Source organism: Camelina sativa, chromosome 13, assembly GCF_000633955.1.
Source record: "Camelina sativa cultivar DH55 chromosome 13, Cs, whole genome shotgun sequence".
NCBI lineage: Eukaryota > Viridiplantae > Streptophyta > Magnoliopsida > Brassicales > Brassicaceae > Camelina > Camelina sativa.
Genome location: NC_025697.1, coordinates 13,385,484 through 13,401,815, shown reverse-complemented (window position 1 = coordinate 13,401,815; position 16,332 = coordinate 13,385,484). Strand labels below are relative to the sequence as shown.

The 16,332-nt window shown below is 35.3% G+C and overlaps 3 protein-coding genes and 1 pseudogene across 6 annotated transcripts; 1 reads left to right on the top strand and 3 right to left on the bottom strand.

Moving 5' to 3' along the window:
- LOC104736645 (probable 28S rRNA (cytosine-C(5))-methyltransferase) lies at positions 107-3,516 on the bottom strand. Of its 2 annotated transcripts, none has more exons than XM_010456666.2 (13): positions 3,209-3,516; positions 3,063-3,121; positions 2,922-2,972; positions 2,691-2,826; positions 2,521-2,606; positions 2,155-2,253; positions 2,025-2,078; positions 1,742-1,886; positions 1,497-1,558; positions 1,161-1,248; positions 1,008-1,085; positions 663-824; positions 107-581 (listed from the first exon to the last, which is right to left on the bottom strand). In XM_010456666.2, the coding sequence occupies exons 1-13, from the start codon at positions 3,489-3,491 to the stop codon at positions 331-333; spliced, it is 1,554 nt and encodes a 517-aa protein (XP_010454968.1). In that variant the 5' UTR covers positions 3,492-3,516; the 3' UTR covers positions 107-330. The 2 variants fall into 2 exon arrangements, with proteins under 2 accessions (XP_010454968.1, XP_019089929.1); XM_019234384.1 differs by having other exon boundaries at positions 663-725.
- On the bottom strand, positions 6,094-7,933 carry LOC104738216 (annotated as a pseudogene).
- On the top strand, positions 9,250-10,854 carry LOC104736643 (probable WRKY transcription factor 50). The gene is made up of 3 exons (XM_010456662.2): positions 9,250-9,816; positions 10,108-10,246; positions 10,509-10,854. Exons 1-3 carry the CDS (start codon positions 9,558-9,560, stop codon positions 10,630-10,632), a joined length of 522 nt encoding a protein of 173 aa, XP_010454964.1. The 5' UTR covers positions 9,250-9,557; the 3' UTR covers positions 10,633-10,854.
- LOC104736644 (protein PLASTID MOVEMENT IMPAIRED 1-RELATED 2-like) lies at positions 11,140-15,087 on the bottom strand. 3 transcript variants are annotated; one of them, XM_019234680.1, is made up of 4 exons: positions 14,872-15,087; positions 12,640-14,742; positions 11,589-12,525; positions 11,140-11,259 (listed from the first exon to the last, which is right to left on the bottom strand). In XM_019234680.1, the coding sequence occupies exons 2-3, from the start codon at positions 14,730-14,732 to the stop codon at positions 11,592-11,594; spliced, it is 3,027 nt and encodes a 1,008-aa protein (XP_019090225.1). In that variant the 5' UTR covers positions 14,733-14,742; positions 14,872-15,087; the 3' UTR covers positions 11,140-11,259; positions 11,589-11,591. The 3 variants fall into 3 exon arrangements, with proteins under 3 accessions (XP_019090225.1, XP_010454965.1, XP_019090226.1); XM_010456663.2 differs by lacking the exon at positions 11,140-11,259 and having other exon boundaries at positions 11,366-12,525; XM_019234681.1 differs by lacking the exons at positions 11,140-11,259; positions 14,872-15,087 and having other exon boundaries at positions 11,366-12,525; positions 12,640-14,865.

The following is a 16,332-nucleotide window of genomic DNA, read 5'->3' as shown; positions in this document are numbered from 1 at the left end:
TTGCACTAAGTGTTCTTTCCGGTGCAAATATGCTTTTGTTCTGAAGAGCAAGGATGAGACTATGTTCTCTAGACTGTGTCGATTCTCTCGTGATGAGTATGCAACGTATGAAACTGTAATCTGAATAATAATGGTGTGGTTTTAGTCACAATGACTTTTGCTTTTCATATTGTGTCTTAGTTCACAACATTCAATGATTTAAGGTGAAAAAAAAGATTTCTGATTAGTACCCTTGCAGATGTTCCTTTCATGACCTAGCAAAATTTTGATGACAACATGAAGATCAAAGGCAGAAACAAAATTCAACAACAATTACGTAATAATAGTAACCTAGTCTTCTGAGCTAGTACTTAATGCGAGTCTTCTCCTGCGCCTGTGCAACATATTACTCCAAGCTCTGAACATTTTGGGACAAAGATAGGGATGTAATTGCATGGTTCTTCTTTCTTCACGTCTTCCTCTACACTCTCTTTTGGGAAGTTCAGACGATTTTTGGTTATCGAGTTTGTCTGTCTTGACGAATAAAGCGATGAAGAACCCTTCTTTGTCCTCTACCGGATCCATCCTGAGTAAATGTTCCGCTGCAAGCCAAAGCCAACATGATCAAAGTGTTAGAAACAGAGTCAATCAGGAGAAACCAGATGGTAAGAGAAACTACTTACATCCTGAAAATACAGGTAGACCACGACGCTGCCACTGAGGAAACGGGGTAGCGAGTTTGAAGCCTAAAGATGAAGCCAGAGGTAAAACAGATGAGACCACATCTTCGTTTTCAATTTGGTGGATGGAGCATGTGCTGTATACTACTCTCTCAACCTGTGGAACTACAGTGTACGCATAGGTTGAGTACTAGTTGAACATACAACTCTTTAATTCTCATTAATTTATATAGTACAGTAAGCTTATATGAGTGTCCATATGGTTCATGCATTCATGGAGGGAATTTAAAAAGGCAAGTAAAACCCTTGTTTTGCTTTAGCCAACATGAGACAAGTATGTAAACTCACATGAGAGTGCATGGGCAAGAGCCTTCTTCTGGAAACCAGCGAGCTTGTGCAGTCTCATGGTGTCATAGTTCATGTTATCTACGTGAAAATGCGTCTCAAAGGTTCAGTCACTACGTAACATAACACATACACACAGAGAAGATCAATTAATACCTGCTGCATGTGAAGGAAGGAGATGGTCCAAACGATCTGTAATGGTGCCAGAGCCAGAGCAGGAAGGATCCAACAATATAGCTCGAACCTGCAATAGTCAGCCACACACAAACATGAGGAACAACAACTTAAAATGACTACATCTGCTTTTGAGCAAAGAGTGACTCTTCAGGGTAAATTATCGCAACAAAAGAAAATGAATAAACTGGACTTGGTGACATAATTGCAGCTATCTCATGGAGTTCTATAAAGAAATTACCCAAAACATTGGTGTGCGAACTTTTCAAAGAACAAAATGAAAATAGACAGCCACATCAAAGTCCAAGTAATGCTTACCTTTGCGAAAGATGAATCTTTCGGATTTAGTCCCAAAAAGTCACCATGACAAACTTCGATATCTACAACTTGGGGTTAAGAAAAGCAGTAGTGGACAGACAAGATATGAGAAGCATTCATCCAATCAATATTTAATACCCTTCAGTTCCATGTGATTCAACGCACTCGGGGACTAACTATCAACCAGAAGCAGAGAACCAGAAACCTAATAGGGTTATATATGAACGAATGGCAGAGAAGGATACTGGAAGCACCAGATAGCTTTATAGTATCTTCCAAACGCTTTACTCGTTCTTCATTTAGCTCGCATGCTATGATTTTTCCTTGTCCTTCCATAAGAGCAGCAAGATGAATAGTTTTGTTTCCTGGAGCTGAACAGGCATCAAGAACCTTGACAAAAGAGGAAAAATAAAGCACGATAACCAGGCAGACAAGATAACTTTAATGGATTCCACAATCACCATGACAAGCACCAAATGCAACATTTTATTGCCAACTGGAAAAATGAATGTAAGAGCTGTGGCCTACCTCCCATCCTGCTTCTGGCTGCAGTGCTGCTGCTACCATCGAACTTGCTTTCCCCTATCGTTGAAAGGAAAAAATCTCAGTAAAATTATACACACATAAATAGAACTCACAAAGATCATTGACCATTTACCTGCAAAAATATACGCCCATTCGCCACCAATCGATGAGCATGCAAATCGCTGCCAGGGGGCAACACCAACAAGTCAGGAACTGTCTCATCCTTTTGCACCTGATTTCATAGTTAAAAGGAAAATAAAAGGTGTTTAAATGAAATCTGGAAACTAAGAGAGATTGCGACATCATAGAAAAGAACAGTTCACACTACACACATCCAAGATTTTAACTTTACTAAAACAAAGATGCGAGAAAATTCCCATGGTCTAGAGTTAGAGGTCCCTCCCACTATCACTGAGTCTAACACCTATGTTAAAATTTAAAACTCACCCTGTGAGAACTAAACAACAGATCTAGCATATTCTTCAAGGTTAGAATATACCGTATAGTGTTTCTCCAACTCCTGCACTGCGGAATCTACATCCATCTTAAGTGTATTTACACGAACATAACGTGGTTTTAAATGACCTGCATCAAATTCCAAATTCAAGATACCATAACATACTCAAAAGCCAAAAAAAAAACACATTTATGCTGAGGGTATCAGAATACCATTAAGCTGAGAAACACCCATCAACTGCTCTACGCTTTTAACTTTCTTCCTCACTAAAAGCGTAGCTAAACCCGACAATAAAGCATCTTTACGCCGCATAAGAAACTTCTCAGCATCACCAATTGATGGAGTATCCTACAAATGAAAAAAAAAAAAAAACTCCATTGAGGTATATAACCAAAACATTAAATCATATTACACAAAATTGAGTTGAGAGCTATTATTATTACCTTGCCAAAAAGGATATCATAGCAAATAATGTAAACCAATGGCTCTTGTCTCTACAAACAAAACAAAACTCAAACATTTAAGGTAAATGGAAACACAGCACTGTCTTTAGCAAATTAAGATGAACACATACAAACACATACCTTCCATTTGCTATTCAATACATTAGCAATTTCAAGAACATCTTTAATCACACTAAGATCTGCATACAGAAAACAAAACTACTTCACATCTCTCCTCAATCCCAAAAAAAAAAATCAAATTTTAAAACTATGAAATTTAAACATACGTTTGAGAGTTTCGCAAACAAGAGCAAAAGTGGCGCGTTTATTGCGAACGGAAGGGCTGAAGACGATTGATTTGATGGAAGCAACGGCTCTGCGCTCGGCGTCACCACGGAGAACTGTCCGGAGTACATTAGCTGCTTCTCTTCTGGCGTAAAGAGCTGATCTCTCGGCGGCGGTGAACTGTTTCTTGGTAGCAGCAGGAGGCGGGGTGTTTGGCTTGTGACTCTCGGCGCCGGAAAATCGTTGTTTTGCCGGCGGCGTGTTTGGTTTGTGACGACGAGCCATGATGATAATTCTCACAAAAGCTCTAAAACCCTTCTTGTGCCCTTCTTCGTCTTGGCGACCTTTAAACGCACCGTTTCTAATAACCGGTTTATTAAACCGGACCCAAAACTAAATTAGTAACTAAGTATGTAATTTCTACGGTAAAATCTTTATGGAGATTTATTTTCTTGCGGTCTAAAATTTTATTAAAAATCAAAGAATTTTTTATGCAGAAACATAGCATTGTAACAACGTACAAAATGCTCATAAGTCATAACAAACATAAGATGACTACTAGGTGATACCCGTACTACATCATAGAATTATATATTTTGTTAATTACTTTTTTTTGTAATTTGTATTTTTGTAATATAGTATTTTATTTTGACTTATTTTCTTTGTTAGTGTTTATTTATATATTTAGGGTTATACAATAAATTGGAAATCCTAATAGAGTAAGTAGTTTGTAAAATGTAGTTTTTCACGAAAACAAACACACCGTAGTATTGTATAGTAGTTTTGTAAGAGAATATACACTCTGCAATATAGGATAGTAGTTTTGTAAGAAGATAGACACACCGCAATATCAGATAGTAGTTTTGTAAGACGATGAGTTTTTCTTTATTTTGGTTTGTATTCACAAGAAAAGAAGTTGCTTGTTAAATTTTAGTATGAGATATTTCAATGGTTATGAAACCATTGTATTTATACTGAGATTAGGTATATTTAGGTTATCATTTAGAAATTAACAAAATTGTAAAAAACCAATTTAATTTATAGTTTGATAAAAGTATCTGTTTTAACGGGTTTAACTCAAACTTTTTTATGTTTTAAAATTTTGAAGCGTAAAAATATTAATATTACCTAAATATTTTATAGACTTTAAATTTATTATAATATTTTAAACTTTCGACGGAGTTAAAATATTTATTATAATTTAAACATTATAAAAATTTAAATATTTATAATATCTTAAACTTAAAAAAAACGTAAATATATTATAATATGTTTACTTTTTAAAAGTTTAAATATGCTCAAATATAGAACCAAATTAAACTGTTAAATTTGGATACCTGATAAATCAAGATTCCTCCTCATTTGTACTCAAAACATATTAGTCATATATTTATAGTGATTATGAACCATATTCCAAAATATTTAGTCGATGTGAGATATACAGTACACATTTTCTGTAAATTGGTTTACAACTTTACACATATATAATTTATGCGTTTTTTATTCTTTCCATTTATACTAATCATAATTAATTACTATAATTTCGTTAAGGAAATATTGAAAAATCTAAACTAAATGATGATTTTTTTATATAATTGTATTAAGTTGATTTGTTGTTTCCGTAAATATCTCATAATATAAAAGCAAATCAAATAAGTTTACATAAATATACAATTTCGTATTTAATCTATTGATTATTTTGGAAGCAACAAAGTCACAATCCATAAGTATTAAAGATTTCTCATTATTATTAATATTCGTAATAATTATAGGGATTAAGTATGGTAGTAGTTAATATTTGATATTACTGAAGCCATTAAATACTCGGATACCAGTTTCCTTATTTATAGGGATTATACATCTGTTTGGCGACATGAAGTCATGAATAATTACTCTTGAACTAATAAACATACCAGATCCGAATATTATAATCATGGATTACAAACGGATCCGCGAGTTTTATTTTTTCTATTACCGGGTTAAAGAGGATCCGCGTCCCGACCCGGTCGTAATTAAGTGGGCGATTAAGGGGTATAATGGTCATTTATTGAAATCTAAACTATAGGGTAATTTAATTAAATTAAGTGATTCTCTAATCATTTTTAGTGAAAAACATACCAAAACAAAGTCATGGTCTAATTTGAGTCTAGTGGGTACTTCTGCTTTAATAGTATAGATTACTTGTCTATTTGAAAGAGAAAACATGAAACTGAGATCCCCCATCACTTGCTCAGGTAATGCATTGATCTCTTGCAATCCATGCTCCACCACACATATGAGATTCATTAACCCATGAAGCATGAACATTGCATTTCAGGACTTCTAGTGAAGGTTTTGACCATCTTATTAATTTCAAAATTATCCTTTTCCTACATTTTGAAAAATTGAGAGATTATGTATAATTTAATTTATAGAAATATATATATTTTTAATTTTTAGAATATATATATTTGAAAAATATATTCGCTATAATCAATATTTTTCTAAAACCAGATGCTTGGTCAAACCAAATACTTGTATCGTTTTTCCAAATGCCTTAGACATTTTATATAACGCCCCCACGACCAACTCTCTTACTAGGTCCAATGTACACTTCCAGTCCATGACCCACTCATATTTGACGGTTGGTTTGCTACGTCCAGGAGGTTTTAAAAAATTGTTTACTATTCTACAAATCATGACATGATATTTCATTGTGTTTTACTCTCATTTGCACAGTTTCGCCAATCAATTCCCGGAAGGTCATCCATCCTGACAATATTCCAACATAAGCACGTGTAACTCTGAAGTTCTCTCAGGATATTTGACTGAAAATATAAGTGCATTTTGGTAACATAGGTGACCAAATCAATTCTTTTAAACATCTTCACAAAGTCGGGTGTCAACAATTTACCCCACTAATAGGTCACATTTTTAATAAAGCTGCCTTTAGAATTTCAGTATTGGATTCGACAATCTGTATTTCAGTATTATTACACAACCACGAAAATCATAGCCTAAAAAAAGTAATGTAATATATCCAGTTTCACTACTACATTACGTCGATGTCATTTATTCATAGATTTCAATATTTTAAGTAAGTTATACGTTTTGGAACAACATCTTGAGAGTGAAGGGTCCAACGAGTTCAGACGGACCGTTCCACATCAACTCGGCGTTCTGTTGATTAGCCTTCTCACTCGCGTGTGAGCCATCAAAGAACATATAGTCACTAACGTTTTCGCATAACTCGAAATCACGTGATGTTCCTGATTTATACCCACAAGTACTGCTTCCCCTAAACGGTCCACTTCCACAACAGGCCTTCTTCACTTCCTTAAACCCTATAATAACCAAAACAAAAGACAACAAAAAAAATCACGATATATAAAAGCATGCATTGTATTTGTGCCTAGTACATATATGAGATCTAGATATAGCTTGATACCGTATTTTGTAGGATTCTCCATAGCTTCTGTTCCAGCGGAGTAGGAGTCAAAAAGGGAGTACTTCAATCCGGGAAATCGACGTTGTATATCTCTCAAAACATTAGGAATTCTGACGTTGTGAAGGTTTATCAACTCGGTGATCGGCTCAAAACATGATCCTATTCTTGTTGGATCCAAGGTTAGCATTCCCGGAACACAGTCGAGTCGACCCATGTTCATGATCCCAAATTTCTTCCCTCCCATTTTATAAATTTCCTTCAAAGAACAAAAGAAATAATTAATTATTTTGTGTGATCAACATTATTTTTGTAACAATATGATCATTTCAAAGCAAATAATAATATTATATATATATATATATATATATAAGTACCTCGATCACAGTTGTAGTGTTAGCGATAACATAATCTACAAATTGGTCTTTGCTATGGGATTGAAAATAGGAGATGTTACGGGAGAAAGGATAGAAATAGTCGTTAGGACCGATATGAATGAGATAAACAGCTCTCGAGATTATCCTTTTGGTCTCTGCATCTCCTAATTTCTCTTTAAACATCGTCTCCACGTTCTTGAAGTTCTTTAACTGACTTCCCAACGGTATCACGTTCTAATTAAGAGACGAAGGAAAAAATTTAAAACAACTTAGAGAAGAGATATAAGTGTAAGTTCAATATATCAACCTTTTTGTTAATAAAGACTAACATATCTCCAAAAATCAAATTTATATGGTTTCTTTGTTTGTATGCAAATAATGTTTTAGTATTATGATAATGAAAGTGCCTGTAGTTGAAAAGTTTCAACCAAAGCTCCGGCGCCGGCAGAAGCGAAATTAACACCGTACGTAAAAAGATTTACGCTATTTCCGGGCTGTAGATACGGTTTTATCAACGGTAGCCATGCATATTCCGCTAGATTCATCACAAATAATAATGGTAGTAATAATATTAATTACCATTAGATTCAAGTAAAGATTTATATATAAAATTTTCAATACATGAGTGTTTTTGATTTTACCGATAAAATCTGGAATCAAACGGCCATCTGAAGTTCTCCCGGTTGGGAACTTGAATGTGGTCTGACCGTACGGCCAAACATTAGTCTGAGCAGCTCTGAATGTGTTGATGTAATTATTGTTACCAACGTCGAACAACTAGTCTCCAAACACAAACAATGCTGCTTGGTTTGTTAACAGACTTTTTTCGCAGCTTATAGAGTTGATCTATAAAATTATAGTAAAAAAGAGTAAGAATATTGAATTGAATCGAGCAATGTTTGCCATATACGATCGTATTTTTAAGCTAATTTTATTTTGTAAGAATGTGTGTGACATATACCTAGAACACCTCTTGTGAATTTATATAGATCATAAGTGTTAGCGAGTCAAGGCTAGCTTGAAAAAAAAATTAAGAGAAATCATCGCAAACGTTTCTGAACAATTTCCCACTTTGATTTTGTAGATTAAATTAAGATATTTTCTGGTCTGAATTTGATTTTAATATGTGAGGGACCTATATATAAAGTAATAAAAATTGAGGTAGTCAGTCAAACTTCGTACAAAAATATGCTTGAAATAATAGATATAAAAAGCTGTATATCAGTTTCTTGTCTTTCACGAGATGTCTGGTCAATGGAATGTTAGTTGTTATCATGTGAACTGATTAGTTTAATCAAATCAATAAAATTTCCAAATCTAATCCTATTGTTTTTTCAAATTGTTGTGACTGGTGAGCAACTAGGCTTTAACTATGCCTTTGGACCCGGTGATGCTGCACCGCTCGCACATGTCTAGAGCCGGGACCGTATATGTTACCTAATACTATGTGAAAAGAGCGATTATTTTCATCCAAAGAATGAGTTATACATGGAAGGATGGTTTTCTACGAACTTAACATCTATAAATTTTGTAGTTAGCTACACATTAACTGTCGTCACCGAACAACTTACTCAAATTATTTGCTTTTGGTGTGTGTGCTTATTATATATCCCACGAATTTGATAAGCATTGCAAAAACTAACTAAATTAAAGGTACAACCGATATCAATCCAAGTTTTATGTGAACTTCTAAAATGTCAAAAACTAACTAAATTTGGCTCTCTCACTTAGTAATTTTACGAATGTGCAACCCATGATGTGATTTATATAGTTGAAGTCGTTATCCTCCAAGAAGATAGATATTGCAATTTTCATAGTACCTAGACAGTAGACACACTGAAACATATTTTACCTATGGAATCCTTAGTTACTTTTGTAAGTTTTAACAAGACTTTATATAATGAAAAAAGAAAACTCTCCTTAGTGCACAAGTCATTGCGAACCTATAAACAAGTTCGCTTGACTTGGAAAACTCGAAGTGTTCTTTACTTGCCAATTAAAAGATAAGAAGGCAAACAAATGTTGAAAAGTAAACTCAACAGTCTAATCCAAACAGAATCTATCTTTTGTCATTTAATTTCAGTCGATGATGTCTTTATTGCTTAAACTCATTTCATACTTTGAAACAAAAGTAAATTTTTTTTTTCAGAAACAAAACAGATCACATCAAGACATGAGCATAGAGGAATATTGCTAAATATGTAACAATATTGATAAAATACAAAAGAAAAAAATAAAATAAATAAATTGGTTGTGGTAGCGTAACTTAAGCCTTAAGTCCCTTGCACACTAGAAGAAGACTTATGAGAAGACTTCCAAAAACAATGAGGACCAAGACACAAGTCAACCACTAGTCTTTGTCAAAGAGAAAGACTAACGACGTCTTTAAAGTATCCATCTTCCTATGTAAGTTACCTTTTGAAAATATACCAACGAATACACATTTCTTACAAACACTAAAACATTGAAGCTTCCTTTAGAAAGTTTTAGTCTTCAGACCCAAAAAAGGGAAGAACACACGTTCGTATATGTGTATAGATAGTGGTGAGTATGAATGATGCAGAGGCAAACATGGCGAGAAGTTTCAGCGATGATACTCACTCAGGGTTCGAGCTGCCAGAGCTAGACTTGTCAGATGAATGGATGGACGATGATCTTATGTCTGTCGTTTCTGGGATGAATCAATCTTATGGTTATCAGACTAGTGATATCGCTGCTGCCTTATTCTCAGGTTCCTTTAGCAGTTTCAGTTATCCCGAATCTCCAAGTACCAACACTTCTGTTGCCGCTACAGCCACTGCTTCTGCCGGTAAGTTTCTCTTTGATTCATATGAATCTGTAAATTTAAACAGTCAAAGATTCAGCTCGACCTAATATGTAGCTGTGATCCAAAGATCTGTCACATGTGTATACACTCCTTTATACATGTGTCCATGAAAAGCAAAGACACAAACCCCTGATTATAACGTAGGCTGATCCTAGACATTAGGACTTGAGCCTAAAACTTTTAGGGTAAATTAAATCAAAATGTATATTTGGAGTTTACAGGTCCTTCTATGCTGAATCTGTTTTCGCCCCTGTTTCCTTTTCCTTATGCAAGAAAACCAAATTAAGAAAGAAAAGAAGAAAGTTAAAGAGAGAGTTGCATTCAAGACACGGTCTGAGGTGGAAGTGCTTGATGACGGGTTCAAGTGGAGAAAGTATGGAAAGAAGATGGTGAAGAACAGCCCAAATCCCAGGTAAGGAACACCAATTTCTCAATTCCTAATCACATCTTTCAAATTCAGCCCTTTCATATTCTTGAGATGAGTCAGTTTCCATGTTTCTAAATTACTCAAATATTAAAGAAGCAGACAACTGTGAGAAAACAAAAACTGCAAAATGACATGCCTGTTTAAGTTGAACTGTTTTCTAGGACATTGCTACCATTTCTTATGACCTGAAATCAATTACACCAAGAGTACCACTGGTTAATTGTAACTATTTCTATCTAATTTGCAGAAATTACTACAAATGTTCAGTTGATGGCTGTCCTGTGAAGAAAAGGGTTGAAAGAGATAGAGATGATCCTAGCTTTGTGATAACAACTTACGAGGGCTCCCACAATCACTCAAGCATGAACTAAGTCAAGATTACATTGACTGAGAAAAGATAGTGAACCCATGCTATACAGGGGATTCACCTTTTGAATCAAATTTTCTATGGCTGAGAGAAAAAATAAAAAAGTGCAAGATGGTTATGTTAAACTGCTTCTAGTTCTTTATATTCATTGTAAATTGTTTCACATGTCACAAATTTTGAGAGATTCTTGACATTCCGAAGCTGTAGTACTTCTAATTCTATAGCATCTCATTTTGTTATAAGTGAGAATCGGTGAATTAGAAGTTCAAAGCTGCTCATATTATATCAGAAATTAGCAATCGTGGAATAACAATGCAAATATAAGCAGAAAATAGAACAACTGATGAACACAAAAGTATTTTACCAGCCATACATATGCATATGGCATCAAGAGATTTAGTAATGGAGAAGCTATGCACAAAGAATAGATTCTAGAGCAGTACAATTTAATCAAAATCCAAAAATGAGCCACTACGAAGAATAATAGAGAGGCCGCTTACCATGTAGCATTTACCTTGAATATATATAGCCTTGACCCTCTCGAGTGAGATGGGGATGAAGCTTTCACCTTTAATATGCTCTTATGAATGCCCTTGTATCTGATGTCATGTCTTTTCTCAACACAGTGATCCTAAAGGCAGTACTTACACCAAAACGGACAATCATATATTTGAGACACCGGAATAAATAAGATTCAAGTTTTTAAAAGAAACAAGCATAGATGAAAGATGAAGATCTTGGATCCAAATGGAGTATATTTACCAAAAAATCATTTCTCATACACATTGATAAAACTGATAAGTGATAACATCTGAATCTACTTTTTGTTTTATAATTTAGAAAAAGAGCAGATGGCATATTTTCCATCATGAACAAGACTTCTTTCACATCAAAATGACTAGCTCTTAAGCAGAAAGTGGAAACAGAGAAGTATGATAATATATGCCGACGGAAATGTACCTATCACGATCTTTCTGTTAGTTCTTTTGAAAAAATCACGTCCGAGTTTCTTGTAAAAGAAACAGAGGTATCAGAGCTACTCGAATCACCTTCTTGATGGTGCCCATCAGATGTTATACTCCACAATGAGTCCAAGCTATATCTGGTTTCTTGTGGGGTTGATACGATAATCTCCTTCGACTCTGAAGCTTGACACTTAATGGTTTTATCAGTACCACTTGCAATTAACCAGCGGTATCCAGACTGTTGCTGTGCTTTCGTACACCACGGATGGTCTACACCAGGCTCAGTTTTCAAACCCGCAAGACCAGTGCTAGTGATTCTCCACAACTGCGTATCATATCCAAAGGATTCCTTATTTCCTACTTCTTGAGCCAAACTACACACAGATAGATTTGAGGAATCCAAAGACCTTTCAACTTGAATCAGAGCAAGCATAGATGCACCAACAGGTTCATTATTTCGGAATGGATCTCTAAGTAACACTTGAAGAGCAAGTGTCAACTCTCTCCTTAACATATGACCCTTTCCACTAGAAGCTTGATCTTGATAGGCATGGTGCACTGATATTTTATTTCTCATTTGCTTGCGGGTTTGATCTTTGTTGTCTAGCATTCCATGGTCAAGCCTTAACCACTCATCCAACGATAAGGAAAAACTCATCAACTCTAGAGCATCAGACTGATCCATGGGTTTTGGTGAAATGCCTGACGGTGGATCTTGGTCTGACATGCTGCATTGAATCTTTAATCCTTCTACAGCAAGAAGGTATATCTCATCAATAGCTAAGGAAGCGATATCTTCAAGTGGTACGTAACTTGGACACATATTGGATCCAAAGCCTCCAATTTCTTCGTTTGAAGGAAATAAATCCAGCTGTCCTGTTGGCTTCTGAACCACGACACGTTTACTAGTGTCGGAGCAATCATGTCCAATTCTGTAAGTCATGAAAAAAAAAAAAAAACATATGACGACTATGTCTTTTAAGAATAAATTTGGAAAAGTAGAAATCTAATGCTTAATGAATCAACATGGTGGAAAGCATCTGAACCTCTCAAATCTTGCATCATCGACAACTTCATGTATCGTCTTCCCCATGATATCTTCCAAAGGCATTAATGCATTAACATTAGAGCAAAGTCCTTCAATTCCAGAAGCTGCCAGACTTTGAAGTATTTCAAGGATATCAGAACCTAATTCCGATACTAACACTAGCGGGATTGAAACTTGCATGATCAGATGTGATGCATCCTTACACTTTCTGAACAGTAAAGGATTCATGGACCGGATAGAAACTCCTCCTTTTTTCCAAGAAGAAGGACCAATATTATCTCCAAATGGCAGCAAATCTAACCCCTCCTCATCCGGAAGCTCTATTGGACTCCCGAACCCATCAGAGCAAACACATAAAGAGTTCTCAAAACTGTCATCATCTAAATCCCAGTCTCGTAATAAAGTTTCAGTTTCCAAGTCTTCAAGTACCTTATCCTTACTTCTGTCTATTAACAGCTGAGATTTTCCCTCACGCTTGTTTTCCCCAACACCCAAAGAAGTTGCGGAGAATGAAAAATCATTTAATTCCTCATCAATATCAGACACATATTCTGCGTCTCCATCTAAATCTAAGAGAAAGTTTCCAGAAGCCGAAGCTTCCTTTTCAAACTCTCGAAGCAGAGATCCGCGAGGAGATGTAGGTTCACCATCAGAGGTATAAAGATAAGAACATTCCTCAAGTTCAAGCATTTTTAGAAAATCATTAGCTACAGACTCAGTAATGTCATCCAAGCTAAGTGACTTCGTTGATATTTTTGCAGCTTTGTAACTAGATTTAACTTCCAAAAAAAACTTATTCCCAGCAGAATCTTCCATGGCCAATGGAGAATTAGTCTCGGATGACTCAGAAATTACCTTGCTACTGAAAGCTGACTTGGATGCTTTATCAACTGAATGTTTCGGCAATATATCACTTGGTTCGGCCAATGATAACTGATCAATAAAATGGGATTCTTCGAAAAAGAATTCATCTTCATCTTTAAGTATCTCATGGACATCAATGATTTCAATTCTCGAGGACTCCGTATTTGGATCAGTGTTCTCTTTTAGACTGGATCTTTCTTGCTGAAACATCTCTACTCCTTTTTCAGTGCAAGCAAATTCAGTGTCGCCAGAGTCATCTTCTTGCTTATCATCAGTCTCCAAACCAAGGCCCACTTTAGTTTCCCCCTTGTGTTCATATTGGATCTCAGTTCCTGTTGATCTTTGTTGGTTTTGTTCGCTAAATTTTTCATAGAGAAAATCGATTGACTTGGAAAGATCCAGACTCAGACTTGGTGAGACTTGATTGAAGACCTTTCCATCATCAAGTGACGAAGACCTATGGTCCATACTTGGAACACTACCAACCCGCTTCAGCATAACATTTCCACTAGTTGAATCACAGACTGAACTAGTGACAACTGAGTAATCAAAACTAAGATTCAACACTGCAGACTCTGCCAGACCTGATAGCTTGAAGCTCGTATTCCACTTTCTCGAGCTTCTTGCACCTTCAAGTTCCTCCAGAGACAACGGTAACATCCTGGTGAGATCAACCCAATGCTTCCCTAAAATAAGCCAGGGAGCATCAACAGGAGAGACATAAACCAAGAAAAGCTTCACTTGATACTTAGCAGAACGATGAGGCCCATGTTTGCTACCGTAAACTGAACATCTATGCATCAGAGTCTCTTCAAACTCAGCATTTCCTTGCAAAACATTGCAAGGTAGAGTAGACATAACCTCATCTTTCCTCTTCCACTGCACAACTAACTTATTGCCATCCATATTCAAAGGCAGCCCTTCAATAGAATGAACATGTAGAAGAAAACAAACATCAAACCTACGCTTCCCAAAATGAGCTATAGCTTTCAAAGGTCTCTTCCAATCCCATGGTACCAAAGATTTCTTCTTCTTATTAGACAACACTAACCCAATCTCTGTAGTTCTGGAAACAGATTTAGATCGAACAGGAGGAGACAACGAAAGAACTGATCTTTCGGGTCTGTTGTTCAGGTAAAGAGCTTTACTAACCTCCTTAATGTCTCTCAAAAGCTGCCCGTTATATGAATCTCCCGTTGATTCCTCTCTACTACCATTCACAGACATTGCTTACACTCTGTTTGATCAAGTCATTGAAATTGAGCAAGACCCAGAACGTTAAAAATGAAAACTTTGAAACGGGTTTAGCTTCTATAAGCAAACAAAACTAACTAACCCAGAAGAAGGGAGGAGAAGTTGTTCTTACCAGTTTCCAAAGGATTTTTGAAAAGGCGTGGAAAACGAAACAAATTAGAAATCTTTTGGGGATTCTAAAAATAGAAAATTTTTGATGACTTCACGGGAAAAGCGTGAGTGAATTGATGAGTTCTCCGGTAGGGTTTCATTTGATTCGGGTGGGTCCAAATTGGAGTGTTGTTGTTGGTGGTGGTGGTGAATGCAGTGACGTAACCATGGAGGGAGAACCAAAAAAAAAAGATGAAGAAGTACTAAAGTGAAAGCGAGATAAAACAAACTGTGTGTTAAAAAACGGCATGACCACTAGAAGAGAAACGGCGTGCATTTTTCATTCTACACACTTTGAATTTGCCATCATGGGCATATGAATTTGCATTTTACGGATCTTTAATTCTAGATGATGAAAAAAATATTGTTTTATTCTTCTTCTATGGACTATATATAAATATATAATACAAGGATTTGTTCGTTTTCCAAATACTGTAATGTGTTAGATTTTTTTCATTGTTTTTTCAATGAAAAAATCAACAAAAAATTAGCGGACAAAAGAAAAAAAAACAGAAAATTATAATAAATGAGAGTTACTAGATTAACCCAAATTAAGGGAATAATTGCTAAATTAACTCTTAAAATATCCTATAGTGCTGTGTTAGAAAAAAAAAATACCAAAATACCTTTCATATTTTTTTCCAACGAGTGGGAGGGAAAATTACAAAATCTGTGGTAAGCGGTGACAGATTTATTCGACTGTCACAATTTTTTTTTGTTAATGGCAGATTTTATTTGGCAGATTTATTTTGGTCCACAGACTTGTAAAATCAGTTGTGACAGCTTTTTTTTACAGCTAAGTTTTTTCCACACGACATACTTGTTTTTAACGACACAACAGACTTGTTATTATTTCGTTCGGTTTGTTATAATTTGTGGCCGAATTATTGTTTTAGTGGTTGCAGATTTTTTGGTTAAAAAAAATATGTGTAAAGTGGCAGATTTATTGATAAAAAAAAATTACTAGTTTAACGTTCAATGATAGCAGATTTTGTTTTAGTTACAACAGATTTTAATAATTTTACCAAAAATCTGCCGAGAGATTAGGCATGGGCACTAATATCCGTTACCCGTATTCGACCCGTTACTCGGCTCCTACCCGTTCCGAAAAAAGGGTACCCGCAGCTTTAGGGTCGAGTAAAGGGTATTATAATTATATTACCCGTGAGTAAGAGACGAGTATAGGGTATTAGTTTAGTTTTCAATATCCGTCCTATTACTCGTCCCTTTACCCATTTTGGTACCCGACCCGTAAATATCCTTTAATATTTTGTATTATTATTATTTATTATTAATTTATAAATATATTATAGAGTTAAAGTTAAAGCCTAAGTTCAACTTAGTCCAACTGAAATGATATATACGACGTCCAATTGAATTAAAATTTTATTTTTATTTTTTAAGTTTGTAATTTTCTAATTTT

Bases quoted from the DNA above. Each gene is read 5' to 3' on its own strand.
- LOC104736645 (XM_010456666.2), bottom strand. From the start codon at position 3,491: ATGGCTCGTCGTCACAAACCAAACACGCCGCCGGCAAAACAACGATTT. The intron at 2,973-3,062 runs GTATGTGTTTGT...TTTTGTTTGTAG, and splicing joins TATTGAATAGCAAATGGAAG to AGACAAGAGCCATTGGTTTA. The intron at 825-1,007 runs GTGAGTTTACAT...CGTACACTGTAG, and splicing joins TCTTGCCCATGCACTCTCAT to TTCCACAGGTTGAGAGAGTA.
- LOC104736643 (XM_010456662.2), top strand. From the start codon at position 9,558: ATGAATGATGCAGAGGCAAACATGGCGAGAAGTTTCAGCGATGATACT. The intron at 9,817-10,107 runs GTAAGTTTCTCT...TCCTTATGCAAG, and splicing joins TACAGCCACTGCTTCTGCCG to AAAACCAAATTAAGAAAGAA. The intron at 10,247-10,508 runs GTAAGGAACACC...TCTAATTTGCAG, and splicing joins AAGAACAGCCCAAATCCCAG to AAATTACTACAAATGTTCAG.
- LOC104736644 (XM_019234680.1), bottom strand. From the start codon at position 14,732: ATGTCTGTGAATGGTAGTAGAGAGGAATCAACGGGAGATTCATATAAC. The intron at 12,526-12,639 runs GTTCAGATGCTT...CATGACTTACAG, and splicing joins GATGATGCAAGATTTGAGAG to AATTGGACATGATTGCTCCG.